The 26248-nt window shown below is 35.7% G+C and overlaps 1 protein-coding gene across 1 annotated transcript in view; it reads right to left on the reverse strand.

The window, feature by feature from the left end:
- Positions 1-2362: 2362 nt before the first annotated feature.
- Positions 2363-26248, reverse strand: part of LOC109113121 (uronyl 2-sulfotransferase-like) — a 54117-nt gene continuing 30231 nt past the window's right edge. Inside the window, exons 2-8 of the mRNA XM_042777872.1 lie at positions 22869-22912; positions 13814-13969; positions 11626-11705; positions 11339-11492; positions 4586-4683; positions 3821-3978; positions 2363-3529 (exon numbers count right to left, since the gene is read on the reverse strand). Of these exons, the coding sequence (XP_042633806.1) occupies positions 3204-3529; positions 3821-3978; positions 4586-4683; positions 11339-11492; positions 11626-11705; positions 13814-13969; positions 22869-22912 (1016 nt within the window). The 3' untranslated portion in view covers positions 2363-3203. The remainder of the gene's footprint in view (positions 3530-3820; positions 3979-4585; positions 4684-11338; positions 11493-11625; positions 11706-13813; positions 13970-22868; positions 22913-26248) is intronic.

Genomic DNA, 26248 nt, shown 5'->3' on the forward strand with positions numbered 1-26248 from the left:
ATGTCAAGTACCACCATCACATCTCAACCCACATCTCAACATTTTTTTATGCAATAGCGCACACAAAATATCCTTAAAACCTTACAAATATCACTGAAATAGATTTCTTGAGACCGATCACAGCCCTCAGTGACAGCACTGACCTCTGTAAACAGCAAAACATCCAGATCAGAACAGCATGATATGCATTTAAGAAACATATGCACTGTGTGTAGCAGGCTGTTGCAGCATTTATTTACTGTAACACTTATCTCATATTATTTCTCGCTCGTGTATCAAGGCAGCATATAGTATCTGTAATAAAGTCAATACTCAAACCTCTGGCGTTAAAACCTCTATTTGGCACATCGGAAAAGCGCTACCTTCTGACTGTAAGTCATTTTGAGCGTTAAGATTTGAGGACACTTCAACAACCAAATGTAGGCCTACCTGCGCGTGAAAAAACAGCTGTGTAGTCGGAAAATATTTGGACATCTAAATTATAAATAAGAAATTCTGTTGCTTCACTTTTTGTGATAGAAGCCCCTTCATGTTTATTCAAACTGATATGGAAGGACAGTTTCTTTAGGATGCTTTGCAAACAAGTGTCCAGAAAAGGATTTTATACCGCTATTTTACAATTGCCATATCCTGCCATTTCTTGTAGGGATTTTGATTCATCCTAGTGACTCGATACTTCTGAATCCATTCACCAAAACGATTCATGCACGTTATGCATCGTTACACCAGTAGATGGTGACAAATAAACGTATTATGAGTGGATCTTTGAATAACAAATCACTCACTCAATCGATTCAAAGCATCAAAAAGTATAATTATAGAGTTATTTTATTGATGTGCGCATGCCCAGTAGCCGCAGCTTTATCCCTTCTAGCCTTAACCGGTGTTTTTTCTGACTTTGATTATACCTTGCTGGCTTGTTCATACCACTGACCAAGTCATTCAGAAAACGGGCGTGATCTTTAAGTAGGTTCAATAAATGAAATGCCCCTTTACAGCTCACACTCAACGCTATTTGCTCGTCTTTTGGAGGAGGGAAAACAGTCACGCGCTTCAAGTTTCAGTGAATGAAATAAATGAATCAGTTCAAGGAAGTCGAGGAGAAAAATTCTAGAGATGTTCTTGTTACGAAACACCATGTTTTAAATCTATAGTAAACACTGTTATAATCCATAGTATATATATATATATATATATATATATATATATATATATATATATCTATATATATATATATATATAATAACTAATATTAATAGGCTATTGGGATATTAAACTGGCATAAAAAGGAAGTAATTAAAAATATAAAATATAAATACCAGTTACCATAAAATAAGACATAACCGTTTGTTACCATAAGAAAATATAAGAAATATTTCGATACAGCACACATGAAAAGGTTCTACAATTGCTGTTAAATTACTTTTATTTTGAGAGCTTTCCCAGTAAAGGTGCAGTTAATTTGTAATGTTAGCATTTTCATTCAATTTTGGTATCCAAAAGAGTCACTCCATCTGTCTTTAAGTAACAATTAATTATCAGATGCTTTAATATTTACCAGCTGTTAGATGCCAAAAAAATATATAAATATATATCTACTCTTTTTTTTTTTCTTCCTGAGATTCGTACATGGAATGCAATCATCAAAAGTAATACTGTAAAATAAATTAAACAATATAAAAATCCACATCGAACACAAAACAGGTACATACACCTATATACTTAACCGGCAAGTTTAAATGGGAAGTGTTAGATTTTGTAAGAGCTTGTAGCTATAACATTTATTTAGTCACGTAGTAATAGTTCAATATTTCACTTTACCAGCATAGTTCAACAAAAATGCCCCATCAGGCTGACCTGTAATTAATGTATTCTTCAGTTAAAATACACATTACAGGAACATTATGAATAGGTGCTGATCTGTGGGCAGCATTTAAATTGGGTTTAAATGTAATGTACAAAGTCATGTTTTCACATTCATAAAAAAAATTCTTTCCTGTTGTCAAACTTGTTTTTCCATGTGCTGTATGACAGCTTGATTGATCATGAGTATTTTCCTCCAGAATAAATTATATATTTTGATATTGCTTGAATTTTTGTGATCCTACCCAAAACATTAGGCACTGGCATATGAGTATGGTGTAATGCACTGTATCAGTCAACCACTGGTGAACTTTGAATTGTTTAGCTATAACTAGCAGGGTATTGTTTGATATCCCAATAGTTTTACATTATATACTGTTAGGCAATCCAGAATGAGATAAAGTTGTATTGCTGCAAAAAAAAAAAAAAAAAAACATCATTACAATTTACATTTTTGTGTTAATACTTCAAGTGTTCTTAGTACATTATGTACTGAATGGGAACTTAAAGGCCCAATTTTATAAAATGACTGAACACAACAGTTGACACACTGACAAGGCGAGGAAATGATTAACATCCACATCAAACATTTTAGATGAACAGTGTGCTGCATTTGACATCTTGCAGGCATTCAAAAGTTTTTGATTCTTTGTACAACACTTTACATGTACAATATAAAAAGATCCTCTCAAAAAAGTCTAGCAATGAAATTCTGGCACAGAGTTGCGGCAGGTTTCTGGAACCAGAGGGGGAAGCGAGTGACAATGAGATGACGATAATGAAAGCTGATTGGTGTTTTTGAGTTGTTTACAGTGATTACAGCTACAGCTTCTAGGCTTAGTGAAGTAATCCTTGGCACTTTGAAGGTTTGGCACGTTGTTGTGATCCTCACTTGCCTCTGTAGCGTAGTCTGAATTTGTTTACATGTGAAAGTATCTCGATGTGTTAAGTCCGATCACCCAGGATCCAGGTGTACAGGAGTAGTGCCTAAAAATCAGACTTCCACAGCAGTCTGTTATACCACAATTAGTTCATCCCTCCATTCTGACAATCCAACAAAATCCCTGTAATTTCAATCTTGTATCATCTCACCAGGAAATGACCATAAGCAACTCAATTTCACAAACATGAACAAAATCATTCTGCCACAATCGCTGGCTCCTTAAATAATTATTCAGACCCTTCTGTGCTCCTATTGACAGTGTCTTGCAGGGCCGTCCCATTTAAAACAGGGGTTACACACCCAAATTTAATTTGGGAATTTTGACTCTACCTCCCAACTGGACGTAGACATCAAGCTTATGAGATATCTGCCATGCCTACACCTCCATGGCTATTACTCAGGGCTGAACCAACCAGATGTTGGCATCTTCCTGCCCCATGTCCTCTTCTTCCTCCTCTTCCTCTTCTTCCTCCTCCTCCTCCTCCTCCTCCTCCAAAGGCTCATGGGTCCTGAGGGCAAGCTCACGGAGAAAGTCAGGTTCATGATTAGAGTTCTGGGAGGCGGACTTGAGGCCGATCTTCTTCTTGGTGAGATGGAACTGGTCACGAATGAAATTGTAAAAGTCATACTCATACTTCATCCTTTGGTAAAGCACCTGCAGGGCCTCTAGAGTGGGCACGTGCTTCTTCACTGTTCCTGTAAGGTTCCCCATCTTCCAAAATGCTGCAGAAAAATCAGATTTACAAAACTATGAGCCACAGAGAAATTCAAGAAAGCTAAAAATAATTTGGCACATGCTTCAGTTATTATTGCTTTCAAGTTGATGTGCAAAATGGGTTTACAAAATCTCCCCAGAAGATAATGAAAGAGTGTTTTCATTTTTTTTTTTTCACCTGAATCTCTGCATGTTCAAACATGCTCATTCATTTGTGCATTAGCATTCACATAACCTTATTTTATTAATTTCTATTTCATTTCTAACATATGAATTCAAAGTAATTGAATAAAACACACCAGGACTCTTGTAGATGGATAGGACATCACTGAAGTAGTGAGGTAGGAGTCTCTCCAGCAGGAGCAATACATCCTCCAGCTCTTCCAGAATTCCTACAAGTAGGAAGTTCTCTATAACATTTTGTTTGGCCCTCTCCACAGCCCAAACACCCGGCTCCCTGAGGCAGACCAAAAAAAAACAAAAACAAAAAAACCTGCCAATTATTTCACAAGAAAACATACAAAGATTTCAGCTTGCTTAACTGAAGAGATCTTACAAACATTTATTTCTGAAAACAGCACAAGATCTTAAAGGGATAGTCCACCCAAAGATGAAAATTCTGTCATCATTTACTCAACCACATAAGGATGAGTAAATGATGACATTTTACATTTCACTTTTATTGTAATGACACTAAATAAAATGGTAGTCAAAAGGAACCCAAACCCAAATTATTTTTTGAATGAAAGTCAATGGGAACCTAAACATTCTTCAGAATATCTTATTTTGTATATATTTTAAAGAAAGTCTTCATGAATGACTTGAGACTGAGTAAATGATGACAATTTCGATTTTTGGGTGAACTATCCCTTTAAGCCTGTGAAAGTGCAGAATAGGAAGAAAATCTCCATGATTACAAAACAGCTATTTAACTCTATAATCACCACAGATAACAATAAACATTTCAGATAAATTATGAAATGCAAACAAGAATATGATTTGCACATGTTCAGTGAATGCCATGTGTCAACATTAATACCCCAAGAGTGATGGGTCATAATAACCTGCACTGAGGGTGTTGTCCACAAAAGTATGGAACGATGTAGAAGAGACGTGGGTTAGAGCACTCTGGGTAGTTCTCCATGATGCAAACGTTAATGTCCTGCAGTGGAGAAAAGGCTAAATGAGTCAGAAAGAACGATGCTACAGCCAAAAAGAAAGCAGCACACTGAACCAAAAAACTGCCAAACTGAGCAAAAACTCAAAATTTGCTTATAAATCATAGATGCACTCATTTTCACTGGGTTAAATGCTCTAATACTGTAAACCTCCATCCAAAGTACCTTCCATCTGTTCTAGTGAACACAAGGGGGCACCACTTACACAAGCAAATAAACCAAGTCACAATGGTTATCTTTTATATGGTAATATGGACCCAATGCATTAACAGAAACAATATTTTATCACTTTATCTGATCCAAAAGCTTTAATTTCACTGGGGAAGATTAGATGGGAAAATATGTAAAAGCAATCCATCCACAGTTAAAACACAAGACAGAGGAGCCCTATGAAACCCAGTGTATTTTGTTTCCATTTTTACATCAAATATATCAAAATATAAGTTCTTACTTCTTACTTATGATTTTGGGGGACAATATGAACAGGACATGTTCTTGTCATGCAATATATAATTATAAGTAATGAAAAAAAAGTACAGTAATTATAAAGGCGGATGCATGGATTGGGATGTTTGCTTAAAAACATTCATTATCTGTAGATAAGACAGAGTTTAAAGACATTTACATTTGACATTCAATTAGACCTAAAAGCACAGCATTCTGTGGAAAATGCAGCTAGACCCTCAATCCAACATCATCTGATTTCTCTATCCTATCTTACTTTTTCCTCCACCAAAAGTTATTGTGATAGCGATTGTGAACTAGAGCAAAAAATAAATAAAAAGAAAAAAAGCAGACTGCTCTGTTTAACTTGCTTTCGCTGCGAACATGTTCATTTGTTGACAATATCAAGCTGATGCACTGGCGATTCCTTCAAAGCAGTGGAGCTCCAGGAGAGCCAGTTCCTTTAACAATACTGACTCTGTGTGCATCTGAATAGAGTCTAAAAGCCAAGAGCGCATCAATGTCCTTTCATCTGGAACCCCACTTCGCCCCAACAGAGACACATACAAACTCTGATGGATATGCACTTTGAATGCAAAGCATTTTTTCTGTTAAGAAAAAGCTACAAAAAAGAAGAATGCACAATAATATGATATTAATATTAATAATAATAATAATGGTTATTGCATACATAATGTTTGGTTGTATTAAGACTAACCACTGTCTGAGCAAATCTGAATTGAGACGAGACCTTTGGAGACAAGACGAGACAATAGGAGACAAGAAGGCTGCCACAGAACTGAGAACCTGGATGAGTTCCACTAATAGGGGCAATTTCCTGTCTATGTGCACACACACACACACACACACACACACACACACACACACACACTCACTCACACACAGACACAGACACACACACACACACACACACACACACCGTATAGCTTTAATGCTTTCAGTCATTAGTAAAACTTGGGCAGTGCAGCTTTGAAGGTCTGCCAGCATACCTCACACAAAGACAGTGTTTTTTGTTTTTTGCGGGGTAATGACCTCGCAGAAGAATGATGATAATAGGAAAAGTTTCTTGAGCACCAGATCAGCATATTATAACGATTTCTGAAAGATTATGTGACTGGAGTAATTGTTTTTGAAATTTATGTTTTGAAATGTTTGTTAAAAATTGCATTTTAAAATATAGAAGGAAAAAAAGGGGGTTTAAGATCATGATATCAAATCACACTCAAAGGTGCTCAAATGTGCCCAAACATTTGACTAGTAGTTTATATGTCTCTCTCTGTATATGTGTGTATTTTTCCACACCTGAGGGTTGTCTGAGACAACACTGGGCCACTGACCCAGCCACCAAGCAAAGCATACACACACAAACACACTTTAAGTGTTGAAAGGAAACCAGCTTGTAAAATTTCAGTCATGCCAGGTGAGAAAGTCCCCCTCCCCATATGCATGGTCATTCTCTAATGCTCTAACACACACTTTAGAAACTCACTTCACATGCTTCAAACTAATAGGATGACTTAGCAATACCAAATTATCCTACAGCTTCCAGCTGTACTGAAAATGTGTTTGTGAGTGTGCCTGACATTTTGTGTGGGTGTGTACATCCATGCAGATTGTGGGGAATTCCTCAGTATGTCACAGATTATAATAATTAAATTAAATTCAAAAGGAAAGATCAAAAATGAAACTTCAATAGCATACCATCTGAAATCTCAGTCCTGACAAAGGGCCCAGCTATTACAGACATATAAATCAAGCAAACAGATATGTTTAGTGTGAGAAAGATCACAAGCCACAGTAATCCTAAACCATAGAAAACAGTGATGTGGTTAACCAGACCTCCAGCAGGAGAGGGGATCTTAAAAGGAGGTTATGTTCTATATGGTGAAGGTCTGATTATATTTACTGTGGTCTCTCATTAGTTAAGATAGGTTCAATTCCCATCGTTAACAGAACTGCTACTGTGTGTTATTTTGGCCTGTGTCATGTGTGTTCCTTTATGATTACAAATCATAAAGATGCTCACAAAGCTGAATTTTCAGCAGCTGCATTACTCTAGTCTTCAGTGTCACATTATCCTTCAGAAATCATTCTAACATGCTGATTTGCTGCATTTATATACATATAAGTAAAGATATACATATACATATACACACACACACACACACACACACATTGGGTAAAGAATCACCCCCTTTAAAATAATCACGTTTTGTTGCTTTGCAGCCTGAAATGAAGATGGACATCGTTTTTGTTTTATCCAGCTGTATTTACTCAGTGCTACTTATGATATCCAAGTGAAGGATAAAACACCATGTCAGAAAAAAAGAACAGAATCAGAGAGTTGGAAAAAGGCTCACCCAGCTCCTAAAAATGACTTGTAAACACATTCAGGTGTAGCTAATCACCTTCTCAATGGCACACAAAACCATTTGATTTTCAGCTGTGATCAGCTGTGGTCATTTTGATGAGCTCAGCATGAAAAGAGCTTTCCTGAAGCATTTCAGTCCTTGGTAGTGCAACTGAAGCAAACAATCAACTATGGGTGGCAAGGCACTGTCAAAAGATCTCCGGGATAAAGTTGTGGACAGGCACAAGTCAGAAGATGGATACAAATAAAATTCAAACACTTCATCAATACCTATAAGCATAGTGAAATCTATTATAATAGAAGTGGAAAGTATTTGGTACAAGACAGACCCTCCCTGGATCAGAATGTTGCTCCAAACTGGATGAAAGAGCCTGGAGGAAACTGGTCAGAGAGACAACCAAGAGGCCTACAGCAACTCTGAAGCAGCTTCAGGAATTTATGACAAAGAGTGGTCATTGTGTGCATGTGACAACAATAGCACAAATTCTTCTCAAATGTGGCTTGTATGGGAGGGTTGCAAGAAAAGGCCACTCCTCTAAAAAGGCCACATGCGGTCACGACTGAGCTTTGCCAAAACGCACCTTGAAGATTCTGAGGCAGATGAGACTAAAATGTAATTATTTGGCCTAAACACCAAACAATATGTCTTGTCGGAAATTCAATACAGCTCACCATCCAAATAACAGCATTCCTACAGTAAAGCATGGAGGTGGGTAATGTCCTGTTATGAGGGTGCTTCTCTGTAGGGACTGGAGCATTTGTCAGGATTGAAGGAAAAATGGATGGGGCGAAATATCGTTAAATTCTTTAGGAAAATCTGCTGCCCTCTGCCAGAAAGTTGTCAATTGTAAGAAGGTTTACCTTCCAACATGACAATGACCCAAAGCACACAGCAAAACTGACCACACAGTGGTTGAAGGAGAAAAAGGTAAAATGTCATAACATGGCCTAGTCAGAGTCCAGACTTGAACCCCACTGAAAATCTGTGGAATGACTTGAAGACTGCAGTCCATGAACGATCACCATCAAATATAACTGAACTTGAGCTGTGGGCAAATATTGCAGTGGGTAGTTTTGATGTTTCAGTAGAGACATATCCCAACAGACTAAAGGCTGTAATTAAAGCAAAAGGTGGTTCAACAAAATACTGACACAAACGGGTGATCCTTTTTCCAACTAAGTGACTAAGTTTTTTTCTGACATGGTACTGTAACTTGAATGTTATAAGTTTCTCTCAGTAAATACAGCTGGATTAAACAATAATTGTGTCCATCTTCATTTCAGGCTACAAAGCAACAAAATGTGAACTTTTTCTATACCCACTGTATACAGTATATATGTTCGTGCGAGTGTGTTTAGATGCTTACCAGGTAACCAGATGGTGTAGTAACACTATCTACCAGTAGGGGCTAACTAAACCATGCTAACTAACCAAACCTTGACCCTACTTAATATATTTATAGATCTCTAATTCTTAAACGGAGCAAAGGATGAGTTAACAGAGAAAAGGGCCTGGACTGAATTAACTAGTAACTTGAAGAAAAAAGTCCCAGTTAATGTTCCAGATTAATACGTGTCTGGGAAACTGGCCATTTATGTTTTATGAATAACAGATATGAGCCATAATTCTGTCACAATCCTTAGTCGACTGAAGTAATTCTTCCAGCAGTGCCAAGTTTTCATGTGAATGTCTTGAGTATCAGAGCGTTTAGTAATGCAATTGACTTGAATACTGAATAAAAAGCAAGCATGACTAATCAATTCCTGCTCATTCTGCTCACATTGTCTGAGCTAATTTCCAAACATACAGCCAGACTCTTAGTCTCTCTCACACAAACACTCATTGTGCAACAAATCGTCACCTTGGAATTATAAGGCTCTATCTGACATTTTTGTTAAAATGTTTGCCATATTCTTATTCTGACAACTTGTTCACATTATGTGATGTTTTTATTTAGAAAACAAAAAGGTTCTAACTACAAAGTTGAAATATTATAATTTTTGAATTTTTTTAATTGTGTATTGTTATTGTTGTATTTTTTTTTGTTTATTATCCCTTAAATATAATATTTGTGAATTTTGTGACCCAGAACGTCACTAGTTAAACTTTTTTTAATTTTTTTCTTAAAGTCAGACATCATCCTTTTTAATATTCCTCAGTCTATTCATTATAAACAATATAACAAAAAAAAGACAAAAGAATGTCTGTTTTCTGATTATTTATTTTTTTAGTGAAAAGTGCATAAGGTCATTAGCAACCTGAGGTAAGTAATAGTGTACGTGTATTTTTCCTGCACAACAATAATTAAATGTCTGATGACTCAATAAGTGCAATTCACCTTTATTCCTTAAAGTGGCACTGTTTGAAACACAATGACAACATTATTTTTCACTCATAATTACCGCAGACAGAAAACAAATATTAAAATATCAGGAGAGTTTTATGCTATTGCAGCAGAGATTTCTTCGATATACAGTAGGTCCAAGTTGCTAAAGAACCTAATATGTAATGATTGGCGAAAAACATCCATGCATTTAATGGTTATTTATCCTCTTATTAAGAAACCACAACTAGATCCTAATGAACTGGCAAATTACAGACCCATTTCCAATTATCCATTTATGTCTAAAAGTTTAGAAAAAAATTGTGTCTGCTCAATTTGGCTCCTTCTTTCAAAAAAATTATCTCTATGAAGAATTTCAGTCAGGTTTCAGGCCCCACCATAGCACAGAAACTGCACTTGTTAAAATTACAAATTACTTGCTTCTTGCGTCAGACCAAGGCTGCATCTCATTGCTAGTTTTACTTGATCTTAATGCTGCATTCGACACCATAGATCATGACATACACATAGATCGATTACAAAACTATAGGGGTATTCAAGGGCCGGCTTTAAGATGGTTTAGATCCCACCTGTCCAATCGCTACCACTTTGTTTATTTAAACAGGGAGTCACTTCAATTATCAACAGTAAAGTATGGAGTGCCATAAGGATCTGTCCTAGATCCTCTGCTATTTTCAATATATATGTTGCCCCTTGGTAATGTTATTAGAAAATACGGGATTAGTTTCCACTGTTATGTTGATGGTACTCACCTATATATCTCAACAAGCCCAGATGAAACTTCTAAATTATTTAAGCTAACAGAGTGTATTAAAAATATAAAATACTGGATGACCAATAATTTTGTTCCAATTATGTCTCTATTTGTTTCTCTGTTTCTGCCTCGGGATTGACACTGTTAATAGTGTTCATTGTCTGTTTGATTACGTCATTAACAAATTTGAGAGGATTTTGATATTGTACATTTAGAATACATTTAGGGTAATTTTCAAGTATGAAAGAGACTTGTTCCCCATTTAATTTTTGCTATATGGAATGCAAAAACTTTGAAGCTTAATATCTCAAAACCACTCAGAATGCACACAGAACCATATAATTCCAAGGTGGTGAAATTCACTCTCAAGAAATAAAGTCTCCAAGTCAAGTCACTTGATGGTCACTCAGCTATTTGCTATGTAAACTTGTATGAATGTAAGTATAGCTCCTATCTGTTTGAAGAGATAAATTACTAGACTTATGTTGCTCTGTTGCAGCACACTGAACTACAGTCGGTCCTTCATATCACCATTCAGATGGACCTGTGCTGACTGAAGGCTCACTACATGGAGATCTGCTGCATCCTTATAGAAACCGACACAGACATGACTAAAACACAAGAAAAAATGTTTGAAAATAATAAAGAGGGAAATCCAAAGAGGGATTAGGAGAAAGGGGAGGGATTTATAAACATCATCTGACCAGATATCTCTCGTCATCTTTCATCTGGGGTGTGCGGACCAAGTGATTCTGCTCCCCTCTCCAGTCCCCAAAACGACGAAAAAAGTAATTGGAAAGGAAACGGTTAATGGGATCCCTGATGATGTTTATATAGACAGGCTGTTCTATCCTAAATCTGAGAAAGAAAGAGACAAATGGGATGAGCACTGAATTGTTCACTAACTTAATAGCAGCAAACAATGTTTGGCTGCGCTTTTATCTTATACTTGATCAGATACATTTAGATAAATCATTCCTGATTTGCTTACCTTGTGAAATTGAGAAAGTGAACATGTCTGGTGTACAAAAAAGGCTGCGGAATAGTGCTAATGTTTCTCATCAAATCCACCTGGAAAGAAACCAACACAAATAAACAGATCAAAATGCATGTTACATAACTATTCATGAACATCTCTTTATCCAACAACGCTGACAAAACAAAATAGCAATGGGGTACAACAAGTTACAACTGGAGAGCAGCAATTCAAAAAGTTATATTAAATACAATTATTTTATACAAAATGTAACCACTGGAAGCATGCTACAGAAAATATAATTATACAGTACATTATTCCTATCAAACAAAACACTCATAAACTGAAACATAATTACACAACTAATTAAAACTACTGTACATCAGTCTGTGTACAGTACAGCATGATATAAGAACACAACCACATCACACGTGTGCTACACTTTATTCAGTTGCTATAAAACAATAATTCTTCAGACACAGCAATGCATCCATTTAAAAAAAAAATGAAACCACAAATGCAAAAGCACTGCAAACAGACCTCATCTCTCTAAGTATCAGAATCACACACACCAAGGAAACATTTCTCGTGTGGACGGTGCGTGGTGCAGTGGAAAGTTAGTAGGTCATCTGATCAGGCTGACTTCTCATTACATTAATGTTTCCTAATGAGGGCCAGCTGGGGCCCCAGTCAGTTCTGATAGAGCCCATGTGTCCCAAAATGCAAGTTACAGTCTCTAAAAACATAACACACAGGCATAAGGAGACTTAACAATCCCTATAACGGATCACCATATGAAGAGTGGGATGGCGTAATACCATTCATACCAAAACCTAAACTTCTTTATGTTCCTCCCTCTCTTGACCCACATCTCCATCAAACAGCTTACCACACTGTAACAAGTGCTCTACTCAAGCTTCAATCCTTTATCAAACACTGCATCAAAGCCAAAACACACAAAGTCTGTAGCAACCTGAGGTTGTGACATCATCTTAATGAGATCATTTCCTGTTCCGTAAACAGTTATATGGGCACACAGACAGCCATACACTGTACTAAATAATGATAAAATAGGTGTTGGTAGGACCACATCATAAGTAACACCTTAGGGGTTGGGTAAAGTGGTCAGTGGTTTGGTGTCTTGAGATTAATAAAAAAAAAACCTTATTAGAATGACATGATTCTTTATTTTGCTCACTATAACATAATTTAGGTCACTGTAGGCATGTATTTTAGACATTTATTTTTACATACTATATATTATATGAGCAAATGTATATGTAATATATTTTCTGAATAAATTACATTTATAATGAATAAATTAATACCTGCAAGTCGTATAGACCACTTTTACGATGGTCCACCATTTATTGTAACATCAGAATCTTCAGAACTTCTCCATTTGAGTTCCATGGAGAGAAAGCCAGTCATATAGGTTGCAATAACATAAGGGTGAGTAAATTATATTAACTGAGAGTTGACAGACAGTTTCACAGAATACAGTCATACACGAATGATAGAGAACATACTAAAAATATAACGCACTGAGATTCATGTTCATTGGCTGTTATTCACTTGCTCTCTATCTGCCTGGACACCCAACAGCATTTAGGACAGTTTTTCTGATGGCAATAAACCTGTATGTGTTCTGAGCTTAGCTTTGAGTATTTACTGTACATCTAACCAGTTTACTCTCTAAAACCTATGAATAATGTAACACTCACAAAATAATTTTATTCAAGAAGTCCCATAATATCTAGACAGAATTATGAGTGTACTCCTGGATATGGCCAGATTTCTAATGAAAAAGTTCATTTTCACATTAGTCACTTTTTTTCACTTTCCTGCTGAACAAACGTATATGAGTGTTAATTAATTTGCTTATTTTAGCTTTTCATAAGTTGAGTTTAGCAGTGTAGAGGTGTGATGGCTTGACTCCACCCAAACAGGATGACAGAATGTTTTCTTTTCCTCTCCGCAAAGGAGGAAAGTGTGCATTTTTCTCCACAATGAGTGCCATTCGGATGTGTTTCATTGCCGCTGGCATTCAGAGACCGTTTCCCTTGGCAAACACCTTTATTTAATCACATCAGCAAGTTTTCATCATAGTATGCTTTTTATCTTGCTGTACTTTTCGCTTGCTATACAATTTCTCAAAGGCATTAGTTGTCTCATACACACACACACACACACATCCACTGACCTGCTCATGTTTTGTTAGTCTGGTTTTGTTATGGATGTCAGAGGACACCAGGTTAAACTGGTGCTTTTCTGCCAGAATCCTCAGCAGCAGGACGACTGTCCGACTTCCACACTTGCCAACCCTGTTGTAGATCACCTGACTTGGAAATGGCAGCTCCTAGACACACAGACATTGAAATACATAGTTAGAACAACAACAACAACAAAAAGAAATAATAATAATAATTTTGGCCAATTCTGACTGACAGAATATACCGGTGGTGGCAAAAGTTATTGAAATAAATTAGTGGACACAATATATCCAGTATTAGCTCATACTGATCCATTTAAAAATAATTGTTTTTATAAATATATTATGAATGAACAAACAAAAGAACAAACAAACACACAAAATTCAATCCTGGAATATGGTGCTGATATTGTGCATGTCTAAAAAGAAAGAAGCTTTACAACTCTGAATAAATTTCAACCAACTGCAAACTTGAGGAGGGTCTGTAACAAGTATGTTTAATACTTATGAAAATTAAGACACTTCCTGTGCCATTACTAATAAGTATATTTAAAAGAATAGTGCACCAAAAATGACATTATTTACTCACCCTCAATTTGTTCCAAACCTAAATGCATGTCTTTCCACTACTCAACACAAAAGAAGATATTTTGAAGAATGTGGGTAGTCAAACTGTTGCTGGTCCTCATTGACTTCCATAGTATTTTTTCCATACTGTTAAAAGTCAATAGGGACCATTCACTGTTTGGTTACCCAAATATCTTCTTTTATAATTAACAGAAACATACAGAACATTCATATAGGTTTGGAACAACTTGAGGGTGAGTAGATGATGGCAGAATTTTTATTTTGGGGTGTACCATCCCTTTACACAAGTCATTTAATATAGTCAGGTTACCTTTTCTTCTACAGCACTTTATACAAAAAAGGTTGTCAAAGCAGGATAGCAGTGATGAACAGGATAGCAGAATCAATTAAAGAAACTTAACTATGGAGATATTCATATTCTGCTGTAAAGCTCTAAAAGTCAGTTCAGTGTTGCTTCAGTTCAGATAAGGCTGATTTTAATTGTGATCACAATCTCTGCTTCTCTCAGTTTAAGCATTAATGTGCAATATTTGCCTGTTGGTTATTTCTCCCAAAAACCTTTCATTTTAATTTGGCATTTGCATTATCTTGCATTGGTAAGCTAGCAACATTACGTACACAGCACAGAAACAATCCCCCTGGAATAACCTGGGGTTAAGTAACTCAGGTGTGGGACTAAAAGCTTCCTGTTTCCAGCCCAGATCTTTATTTACTACTCCACACCACTCTAAGAATGATTCTTCAAGAGCAAGTCAGAGGAAATTCGTAAATTCCTGGACGAACATGCAGTGTGGAAGGAGGAATGGAATTCCCTGTAGGCCAGCATCCTAGATGAAATTGGGGTTTGGATAGCTTCTCTGTCCCCTGTGTGTGTGCAGAGGTGGAAAGTAACGAATTACATTTACTCGAGTTACTGTAATTGAGTAGCTTTTTTGTGTACTTCTACTTCTTAAAGTAATTTTTAAAATCTGTAATTTTACTTTTACTTAAGTATATTTTGTTTGAAGTATTGTACTTTGCTACATTTTAAAACACATTAATTACGGAGTAAAAAAAATAAAAATAAAAATCGCTCCCTGGAAACTACGTCAGTAAATAATGGGCAGGAGAGCAAACTGGCGCTAAAATCACAAGAAAGAAGCAGACGGACAAAACAGGCGTTAGTGGTGCAGATACAGCTGAAAATGAAACCCCGTCATATTCTGCTGAAGTTGAACTCGAAGGAAATGAAGTGAACCCCTGGACATATTTATGCTTTATTATGCAGTAAGCTGTGTTCGCCTAGGGAGACCAAACTAGCAGGTTATAAAATCTCAACATCAACCCTTCGCAAGCATGTAGAGGTAAGCTAAATAATTGCATCGTTGCATTGGTGGTTAAAATGAAGCTTTGACATTTTAGCAAGAGGTTTTGCACAAATTAGCCAAAAAGACAGTTGTGCAGAGTGTGCGATAATATCATAATTGTTGTGTTGAAGTGCGCACGCATTTAAAGTGCGTTCTTTCACTGTGTGATTCAGTCTGCTAAAATGCATTTAGAATGATCACAAAATTGAAGATATAGGGGCAGAAAATTTACATATTAATATCATTTCATATAGTAAATCAAAATCACACAAAGAATGCGTCTTTTCCTCCAAAAATAATCATGATTACATATACATACATACATATATATATATATATATATATATATATATATATATATATATATATATTTTACAACAGGTTAGTAAACAAGTTAATTAAGAGACTTGTGTTTTAGACACCATATTGCCTGTTTTTGCTCTATTTCTACAACAAAAAATAATTCCAAACATAGCCACCAAAGCACAGTTTTGCGTCTCTGAGCAACATGACAGTGTTTCGTTCCTGAATGAATCAACCGTTTAAATGATTCGGTTCAATCGCAATGACTCACTTATTAACAGTGACTTGGGCCCTGTCCCAAATGGCGCACTTCATGTGGACTTTCGGTCTCGTGGACTTAAATTGCGCATGCTCGCCAAGTCTACGAGTCCGTAGGCCATCCCATTCAACATTTTAACGCTCTGAAGTGTGCTCAGCAGTGCCCCCTTTGTATCCTTGAAGCGGTCTTCCGTGAAGCCCACATAGATGCAGGCTCCGCACACTTTAACTACCCAGGAATCCTTGCGAAATGCCAATCAGACAACGGATGGAAGGAGATTTCGCTCAAGAGCAATTGATGACATGGCTGAGAAGAAAATATTTAAGTGTAGGTATCATTACGGTTTTTATGACCTAGGTGTACATTTTACCAGTTGTAACCTACAGTTTATATAAACATTATGGTCATCGACCAGTGATTGATCTCTCAAACATAATAATAGCGTGTTGAATAATACGATCGCATTATGATTCATTAAATAAATAGAACTGAATGTCAGGGCTTTACTGAGTCATATGTAAACCTAGTATTTATATTTAAACCTGTAAATTCATCTGAAACTCACGCAAATGTTTATTATGTGTTAAAATTGTAATCTTAGTTCGAATGGAACATAGGCATCATATTCCCTGAACCTGCAGCTCCTGTCAAAAAACAACCAGACCGTTATTTCCGGCGTGACGATCGAGTCTGTCCCAAGGGCCCTATAGGTCTGCACTATATGACGTCACCAAAGTGTGGACTCTGAGGAAGTCCACAAGTCCGGAGTGTGCCATTTGGGACAGGGCATTGCTGACACATACAGGCCATTTTAATTTCACATTTAAAGTCTCTTTTGATTTTTTTTTTATCATTAATTTCTTATAATTTCAAATGAGTATTCAACATTTTATGTCTTGTACTGTATATCAAAACATTATTCATGCATGTGTAACTGCAGGTTAAATGCATTCTTGTCCTGCACTAAACAGTGTGTAAATACATCTAAATGCTACTTCCGATGAAGCCTGTGCATTTCCTCTGCATTGAAAAGATGAGTTTGTTGATACTGATTTGCCTGGTAACAGCCCAAATGTCTTTTTATTCTAAATAACTGATTCCTTTAATTAAAAACAACTAGTTTGAGATTAATAGGCCTATAGGGGTGTCACACTCAGTTCCTGAAGGGCCGTAGCCCTGCAGAGTTTAGTTCTAACCCTGCTCCAGCACACATATCATGCAGTTTTCAAATAAGCCTAAATGATTAGATTAGCTGGATCAGGTGTGTTTAATTAGGGTTATATCTAAACTGTGCAGGACTGTGGCCCTCCAGGAACTGAGTTTGACACCTTTGGCCTGTCCAATTTTTGCCTCCCTCCCACTGTTAAAATGTAACTAAGTAATTTTTACTCTGAGTAAATTTTAAATGAGCTACTTTTTACTTTTACTTGAGCAGATTTTTAGACTGATACGTTTACTTGTACTTAAGTAAAATTTCATTAATGTAATGGTACTTTTACTTGAGTAGAATATTTATGTACTCTTTCCACCTCTGTGTGTGTGTTTGTATGAGAAATGCCCCTGAGAGAAAACATTTGCATCAAAAGCAGTGTGTGACAGAATTATGTTTGTGTTTGAAAGTGTGACAAGGTTTTTAACTTGACTACAATAGTCACTCTTACTTTTATTTAGGTCTGTAAACACTACCTATACAAGACACCCTCATGCCTTTCATTATTTTTCTTTCAGCCTCATGTGCCATAATGTGGAACAGAAACAACAAATACGGTTCAAGTTCACAGAGAATGTTCTCTTTTCATCTCGTGGAGACAAATACACACACACACACACACACACACACACACACACACACACACGCACGCACGCACACACAAGAGCCCAACGAACTTGCTAAGTCTCCCACATCCCGTTTTCCTTCACTCAATCTCCATTTACCTCCATCTCTGGACATTTATTCCTTTCTCACTCTTCTTTTTCCCCTTAAGTAATATGAAGATAATCACACTTCTGGATTTCATCTCTTAGCTCATTTCTCTGAGGAAATGTCCATCTGCATACGCCTTCCTTCTCTTCTAATGCTAAATAAATGCATCCTCCGATTTTTGTTTTAGAAACCGTTTATAGATGCATTACATTTACACCTTTCCGAATTTGGGGATCAGTAAGATTTTATTTATTTATTTTTAAAGATTTTTATTCAGCAAGGATGCACTGAATTGATCAAAAGTGACAGTAAAGATTTTTTTTTTAAAAATCTAATAAACGGTGTTCTTCTTTCATCCAACCAAAAAAAAAAAAAAAGTTTCTATTCATCAAACTAAATCATGAAAAAAAAAAGAATGTATCATGGTTTCCACAAACATATCAAAATGTTGTGCTGTTTTAAAATGTGAAATATATCTTGAACACCAAATCAGCATATTAGAATGATTTCTAAAGATCATGTGACACTAAAGACAGGAGTAATGGCTGCTGAACATTTAGCTTTGCCATCACAGGAATAAACTACATTTAAAATATATTGAAAAATAATATATTTAAAAGTTATTTTAAATTGTAATAATATTTCAAATAGTTCTGTTTTTACTTTATTTTTGATAAAACAAATGCAGCCTTGGTGAGCTGGGCATAAGACTTTTTAGAGATCATTTAGAAAACCATTTAATTGGTTGTGTAGATTTATGGATTTAGTAGAAGCTTTTAGCCTACACAAATAAATGCATTCGATTTTCCATTTAACAGTACATAATCAGTACAGGCACACAAACTGAAGATATGGTCTTGATGTTGCTAGCACCATACTTAATCATACTTTAGTTACAGAGATGCTGGTAGTGGCAACTTGTACAGGGGAAAAAGGAACTGACATACTTTGCTGTTGCAGTGTTGTATTATGTCTGTGCACCCTATGATAAGTGTGTGGAGCTCTTGATAAATCTGTAAACGTCTGCTCAGAGTTTATGTGCTAACAGTCTCTGAGCTTGTTTTTCCACAGCTGTGAGATGTTAAAACTGGATGTTATCATTGCTGGCTTGGGGTCTTTTAGTAACTGCGGGGGTTTCAGTTACCAAAGACTTTACAATATATATACAAAAAAAAAATTCTTCAAAAATTGAAGAGTAGTATGCTAGTACTTACACTGAGTACAGATCAGTTCCCCAAGCAAATAAGGCTAAAACAAACAGTTTATCTCTTATTAAATTGCATCAAGCTTAAACAGTTTAATTAAATATGGATCTGTTTGAGTCTCTCTGTCTTTGGACAGCTGCTGATGCACACAGTCTCATCTTTGTCTGCCTTTGTGGCTCAGCCTCAGAGTCAAAGATCAGCTTCAGCCTTAACACAAACCAGTGAAGAAACTCTTTTGTCTTCTCTTTCTTATCATCCTTATCTTCAGCCACTTTTGCTTGTAAATGTCTTAAATGTCTGTATATCTTGCAGGTGTCTTTTGCGGGATAGTTTGATTTTGAATAATTTATGATGAAAGGTTTTGAAAATGAATTATTTAATGTTAAAGCTGCATTACATAAGTTTTGCCTCTTTGTCGCCATCTCTGTTGGAAACCTGCAATTGCAGTTATTTGCAGAATTAATATGTGGGTTGTGCATCAGCACTGCTCGTCAGTGCAGATGAATCTCATGTGTGTATGTGTGGGCTGTCAGTCAATGCACCAGTGTGGATTTTCACTTTACTTTAGAATTACAGATACTACGTCTTAGAAGTATGACCAAAATAAGTCTCACCCGAAAATGCCATCTGAACAAGTAACACGTCTGCAGTTTTATTCAATTTAATCTCTAATTGTCATATAATTTGAATTTTATAAAAATAAATTGTTCTTTTAACCCCCCCCCCCCCCCCCCAAAAAAAATGACAAGTTTAATTATTCCAGCTGCTGTAAGAAGAGGCTACAAATTATCTGCCACCCAGAACTATTAAACCATTTTTTAAACTATTAAAACTATAAAAAAAACTATACAAAAACTTTTTAATTTAGCTAGTTGACAAAACAACATTTCTCATTTTCATAGTTTATATTGATGCTCTTAAAACGTAAAAAAAAAAAAAAAAAAAAAAAAAAAACTTCATATACATTTAAAGGGGTGCTATTATGCTTTTTCAATTTTTTTACTTTAGTTAGTCTGTAATGTTGCTGTTTGAGCATAAAAAAGATCTGCAAAGTTACAAAGCTCAAAGTCCAATTCAAAAGAAGATTTTATTTAACAGAAATCACTTTTCAAAAACTACAATGAATGACTCGTTTGGACTACAACGCATATTTTCCAGGTTTTGTGATATCACAAAGATTGACGAATGGGACGAGATCTGGTTGAGCTGCACTAGAGAAGGCAACGAGTGTTATCACTATTTTGGAGACACGCTAGCTTTCCCAAGGCAGACGAGCTTAGAGTGGTTACAATCATCCGGGTTTAAATCGCACTCAAATTGATTTGATTATGACGCAATATTTACACTGAAGCTCACAGGCGTCTATGGTAAGGGGCGTGACATTTCCCGACCAGGCGCCGGGTGCTGCCAATCACAACACACACTGGCCCAGCTAACCAATCACAATCACAACTAACTAATCATTTGATACAGCAACTATTCAAGCCATTCATGCCAGACTGGGGAGAATGGTGTTGTAATAATGTAAAATATGTGAAAAATGTTTTTGAACAACCTAGTGTGAGAGCCTGTTCTAGTACACCCCCAAAACAAAATCAAGACCTTGTAAAAAAGCATAATAGGACCCCTTTAAAAAAAAAAAAAAAAAACAAATAAAAAAAACAAACAAAAAACAATAAAATTACTAAAACCTTAACTAAAATCAAAAAATGACAGCAGAAAATATAAAAATAATTCAAAATATTAACAAAAGCTATAATAGTACCTCAGTGATAGTAAAATAGCATTGCTTTACAATAAGTAAGGAGATTTGAACACTGACTGGTTATGTACTTTCTCAATAACTGATTTTGGAACATTTTTAACCAAAAAAAGTTACCTAATGCAGCTTTAAATATAATCTACATAAAAAAATATTATTTTGCATTTTAAAAATTGAATACACACACAATATTAGTGCAGTCAATCAATTAAAACATTAATCACAGATTTTTTTTTTTAAATGTAATTAATTGCAATAAGTAAAACAGTAAAACAGTCTTCACTTAAACTATTACAATGAATCTCAGAAATTAACACATTATTCATACACACAATCACGCAAATCTGCTGTTACTTCAACTGTGGATTGTTTAGAGAGAAGATCCTATAAAATATAACATGTACTACCTTTGACAATGACAACACCCTCTAAAACACAATTTGCTACAGGATGATTATAAGAATTTATTTTAACAAACCAGATGTAAGTAAAGATTTATTTTACAGTGTCATTGAGGTCTCTCAAGTGTATATTCAATACAGGAAACGTCAGAATTTATCACAAAACAGGCTCTCTAGTTAGAAGCAATAAAACTTTGTTTGTACAGTTTATATTTGTACAGAGTCATCACTAAAATTCACAAGAGTATTTCTATGGGTGTTTTCTTCTGGACTCTTTTGTCATATGCAAGTGCACTTACACACAGTTCTCAATGCTGTCACTGAATCATTCCAGCATTCCAGAGTCTCTGAATCAAATCAAGAGATGGAACATGAGAAATGAGAGTTATTCTGGAACTATTTTTAACCACAAAATACTGGTTATAACACTGATTACAATCACAGCCATAAATATTTTCAAATCTACAGGGAATTTAAACCAAGTGAATTTGGTTTTGCACATGTAACAAGTGCTTTGAGACTCATCTTAAAACAACTGTGTCCTCGAACACATTTAATGACTCGTTTTTCACCAAGTCTCTATAAAAACCACCGACAAACCGCAGTGATGGCTCCAACCCTACTATTATGAAACAGTTCCATCCTTCATCCTCTGAGTAAACCCAGCTGAAATTTTAACTGGGTTTAACCTCTTTTGCAGAGTTTGTGTAATGACACTCATCTTAAATCATGTTTGTTCTTTCCACTTATTCTATTTCATGTTCTCTCTCTTTCTCTCTCTAATCTGTACATCAGCAAACAGAGCTGTCGTCCCTCTGTAGAAAATGCTGATAAGATGAGCTGTCATTAGTGTGTGGTGAGTTAAACCTTTGTTTTCCCAGACATTTTTAAATATTATATTTATATATATATATATATATATATATATATATATATATTGGGGCTTTTAGATCATGTCTGTTATATGCTAGCGTACTCCAAATGCTGACAAAATAAAATAGAATAATATTCATCAAAACATTCCATGGGATTGATAAATGTGAATGTGTGACTGTGTGTGTGACCTTCCATTCACTGTCAAATCTGAGGAAATGAATGTACAATAAACACTTGTACAAAAAGTCTTGAAATGATTTCCTCTAGTGTGAGAAGGCCAAAATAACAGGACAGTTGCAGACAGGGATGTTGTGTGCAGTACATTTTGAACTGGAGGAAAATGAGAAAGAAAAATAGTTCAATAACGCAAAAAACAACTTACCCTTGGTGTAGGAGGCCCATGGTCATCAACAAAAGTTGATTCTCCTGTAAAGAAAATTGAGTGTCAGAGTGAGCTGCTTACATCACACATCTGTTATTTAGCAAATCATTAGCTTAGAGAGCAATGTAGACAAAACAAAATGTTTTAGCGCATTCAGTGAAAAACTGATTTTGAAATTTTCAGATTCAGCATCTGAGACCTATCAGCACTGAAAATTTGTATGGAGCCAGATGACATCCACTATGAGGAAACGGAAGAAGTGTGTAGCTGTGGGTGTTTCTGAGAGACAAACAATCTCCTAACGCAACGCCTTCTGTGGTACAGCAGCAGCTGAAAAAGAGGAGACACTCTTTCATCTCAAACAAGGGTCTTCTTTTTAACCTCCACTCCAGATGGCACGCTGGAAACAGTGCTGTTCTTCCTGTGTGTTATAGGGATAGTTCACCCAGAAATTAAAATTCTACCATCATTTACTCACTCTCAAGTTGTTCCAAACCTGTATGGGCTTCTTGCTTCTGTTGAACATAAAAGAAGATATTTTGAGGAATGGGGGTAACCGCAGTAGTTGGTCCTCACTGACTTCCATAGTATGGAAAAAAATAACAAAAATAAGTCAATAGGTACCAGAAACTGTTTGGTTACCCACATTCCTCAACACATCTTCCTTTATGTTCAGAAGACGACATTCATCAGGGTTTGAAACAACTTGAGGTTAAGTATAGCCTAAAGTATACTACGGTTTTTACGTATACAGGAGTGTCCTTGTGTAGTGCATGTGACCCAAATTTCATCACCAGAATATTATACACATACTGTACGCGCAACATTAGATTTTTGTAACCGCACATACTTTGTGTGCGCAGTTCGCACATGTGCATTGACTTGGATTTGCACTAATCAAAGAAGCAACACTGGCTCAGTTAAACAAAATTAAAAAGAGAGGGAACAACAACAACAACAAAATAGCGGAGACCGCAACAGACAGCCACACTGATGAGCGCTTGTGTGAGAGGGTTATGAGATAACAGCAACTTTAATTAAAAAGACTACAAAACCATTTTTATCAGTCATAACTTCTGGAGACAAATAGAGCAGATGCTGGACAAAGATGAAGCGTTCTAGAGCACATGTGTCGACCGCCTGCATTCGTGTACACATCTAATGGACTATAATTTGAAGAGTATGCAAAAGACTTGGGCCTTAAATTATGACAGATTTTATATTTTTGGGTGAACTATTTAAAGGGACAGTTCATCCAAAACATGATAATTCATTGATTAATTGAAAATTACTTTCCTCTTTGGAACACAAAATCAAATATTTATTGCAAAATGTGAAAGCTGCTATATTCCATGCAATGAAAGTGAATAGTGACCAATTTTTTTTGTGAATCATAAACTACATTTCAGTCTTTTCCTCACACAAACTATCATATGGCTTTTGAAGACTTCAAAAATGTGTGCTCAAGTTAAAAAGATTATATTTATTATGCTTTTATGTTTTTTTTTTCACTTTATTGAATTCAAAAGCTCAGAAAGCTAAACATTTTCTTTTGTGTTTCATGCAAGGAAGAATGATATTAGGGTGAGTAAATTATGACAGTATTTTCAATTGCACATTAAGGTGCACTGCTCCTTTAATGCTATCTGTTGTGTCTGCCGGTGTCTGTCTGCTGAATAAATAACTCATCCAGCAACACAGAGCTGCTATACTTCTCAGTCTATCTTCAACTTTCTCAGTATGGGGCTGAGTAAAAGAATGAGATATTCATAGACAAAGATAAATGCGTTCTCATCCTCCGAGCAAGAAGTCATAAATCATGAATAGTTTCGGCACAGATAAATCACAACCGAATAGAAGGTGACACGCAGAGAACAAACTACTGTTCAACAGAAAGAATGTGTATACTGTTCCAGAGTGATGGTGTCAGCAATGTAACATCTTTCAACATGTGCCACACTATATGCAAGTATATGCAAAAATACTCAACTGAGGCATAATTCTTACATTTACTAAATTATATAAACTACCATTCAAAAGATTTTTTTTTTTTTTGGTAAAATGTTTTTCAAAGAGGTCTCTTATGGTTAACAAGGCTGCATTTCTGTGATCAAGAATAGTAAAATCATTGTGATATATTATTACAAATTAAAATAACTGTTGTGTATTTTAATATATTTTAAAATATAATTTATTCCTGTGATGGCAAAGCTGAATTTTTCAGCAGCCATTACTCCAGTCTTTAGTGTCACATTCTAATATTTCAGAAATAATTCTAATGTGTTGACTTGGTGCTCAAGTACCACTTCTTTGTATAATTAATTATAAATTTTAAACAAAGTTGTGCTGCTCAATATTTTTGTGGAAACCATGATACAGTTTTTCAGGATTCTTTGATGATTACAAAGAAGTTTTTTATTTTTATTGTTTGATCCAAAATCAAGGTCAAGGGGATCTAAACCGATCTCATATCACATATCTCGGTTTCTCTGTAATCCATACAACCTCATGTTCCTGTTTTAGTGGCTGCTGTCAGCACTGAAATCTTGGCCATATGTCTTCTTAAACATGCACACTATGTGTACACTACATTCATGTGGACTCATATGCTGCTGAATGACACACAAGATATGAATCAGTTGATTCAGTCCACTTATCCACAGTCTATTCTTTACAAATGAGGAACATCACAAGCAATTTATCAAAGGATAATTGAAATGCAGAAAAGAAGATTATTTAATTTTTTTATGCATTTTTAAGGAGTTATCATGGTAAGAGCATTTGAAATAGTTTGAAATAAAACATCTGAAACCAAAAGAAAAATTAAAAAATGGGAGTTTACAATCTTGTAACATTTTCTGGATTAAGTGAAGGATTGGTTGATTGCAACAAAACACAAAATGTCCCATTTAGGGCTCAAAATGACCTTGTTCTAAAATGTACTTGTCACTATTATCAGGATTACGCAGTTTGTGGGAGGCTTGCTCAATTATCCACTGAATGCCCCAGTGTCCAGCACTCCAGGAGAGTCATTCAGGTCGCCAGGCTTGAAAATAACTGGAGACCAAAGCAGCAGAAATGCAAACCGTAAACAGAGGACTTCTGCAATCATTTGAGTAGGCCAGTTGCATGACACAGAGAGTGGGTGAAAGAAATCAAACAGTGGTGCATTTCTGTCAACTTTGTTCATTGGTTTTGTTGAAGCCGATTCAAAGTTTGCTTTGGTTATGAGAGGATCATTAATAACCTATAATTAAGACACAAAAAGTCAAAAATGACATTGATGGAAAAAGCGACTAACTTGGAATACTCACAAACACTAAAGTCACCAGCAAGAACATTCAAAAACAAAATCAATCGTTCACGTAAAAGTAGCCTTT

The sequence above is a fragment of the Cyprinus carpio genome, chromosome A20 (assembly GCF_018340385.1).
Source record: "Cyprinus carpio isolate SPL01 chromosome A20, ASM1834038v1, whole genome shotgun sequence".
Lineage (NCBI taxonomy): Eukaryota > Metazoa > Chordata > Actinopteri > Cypriniformes > Cyprinidae > Cyprinus > Cyprinus carpio.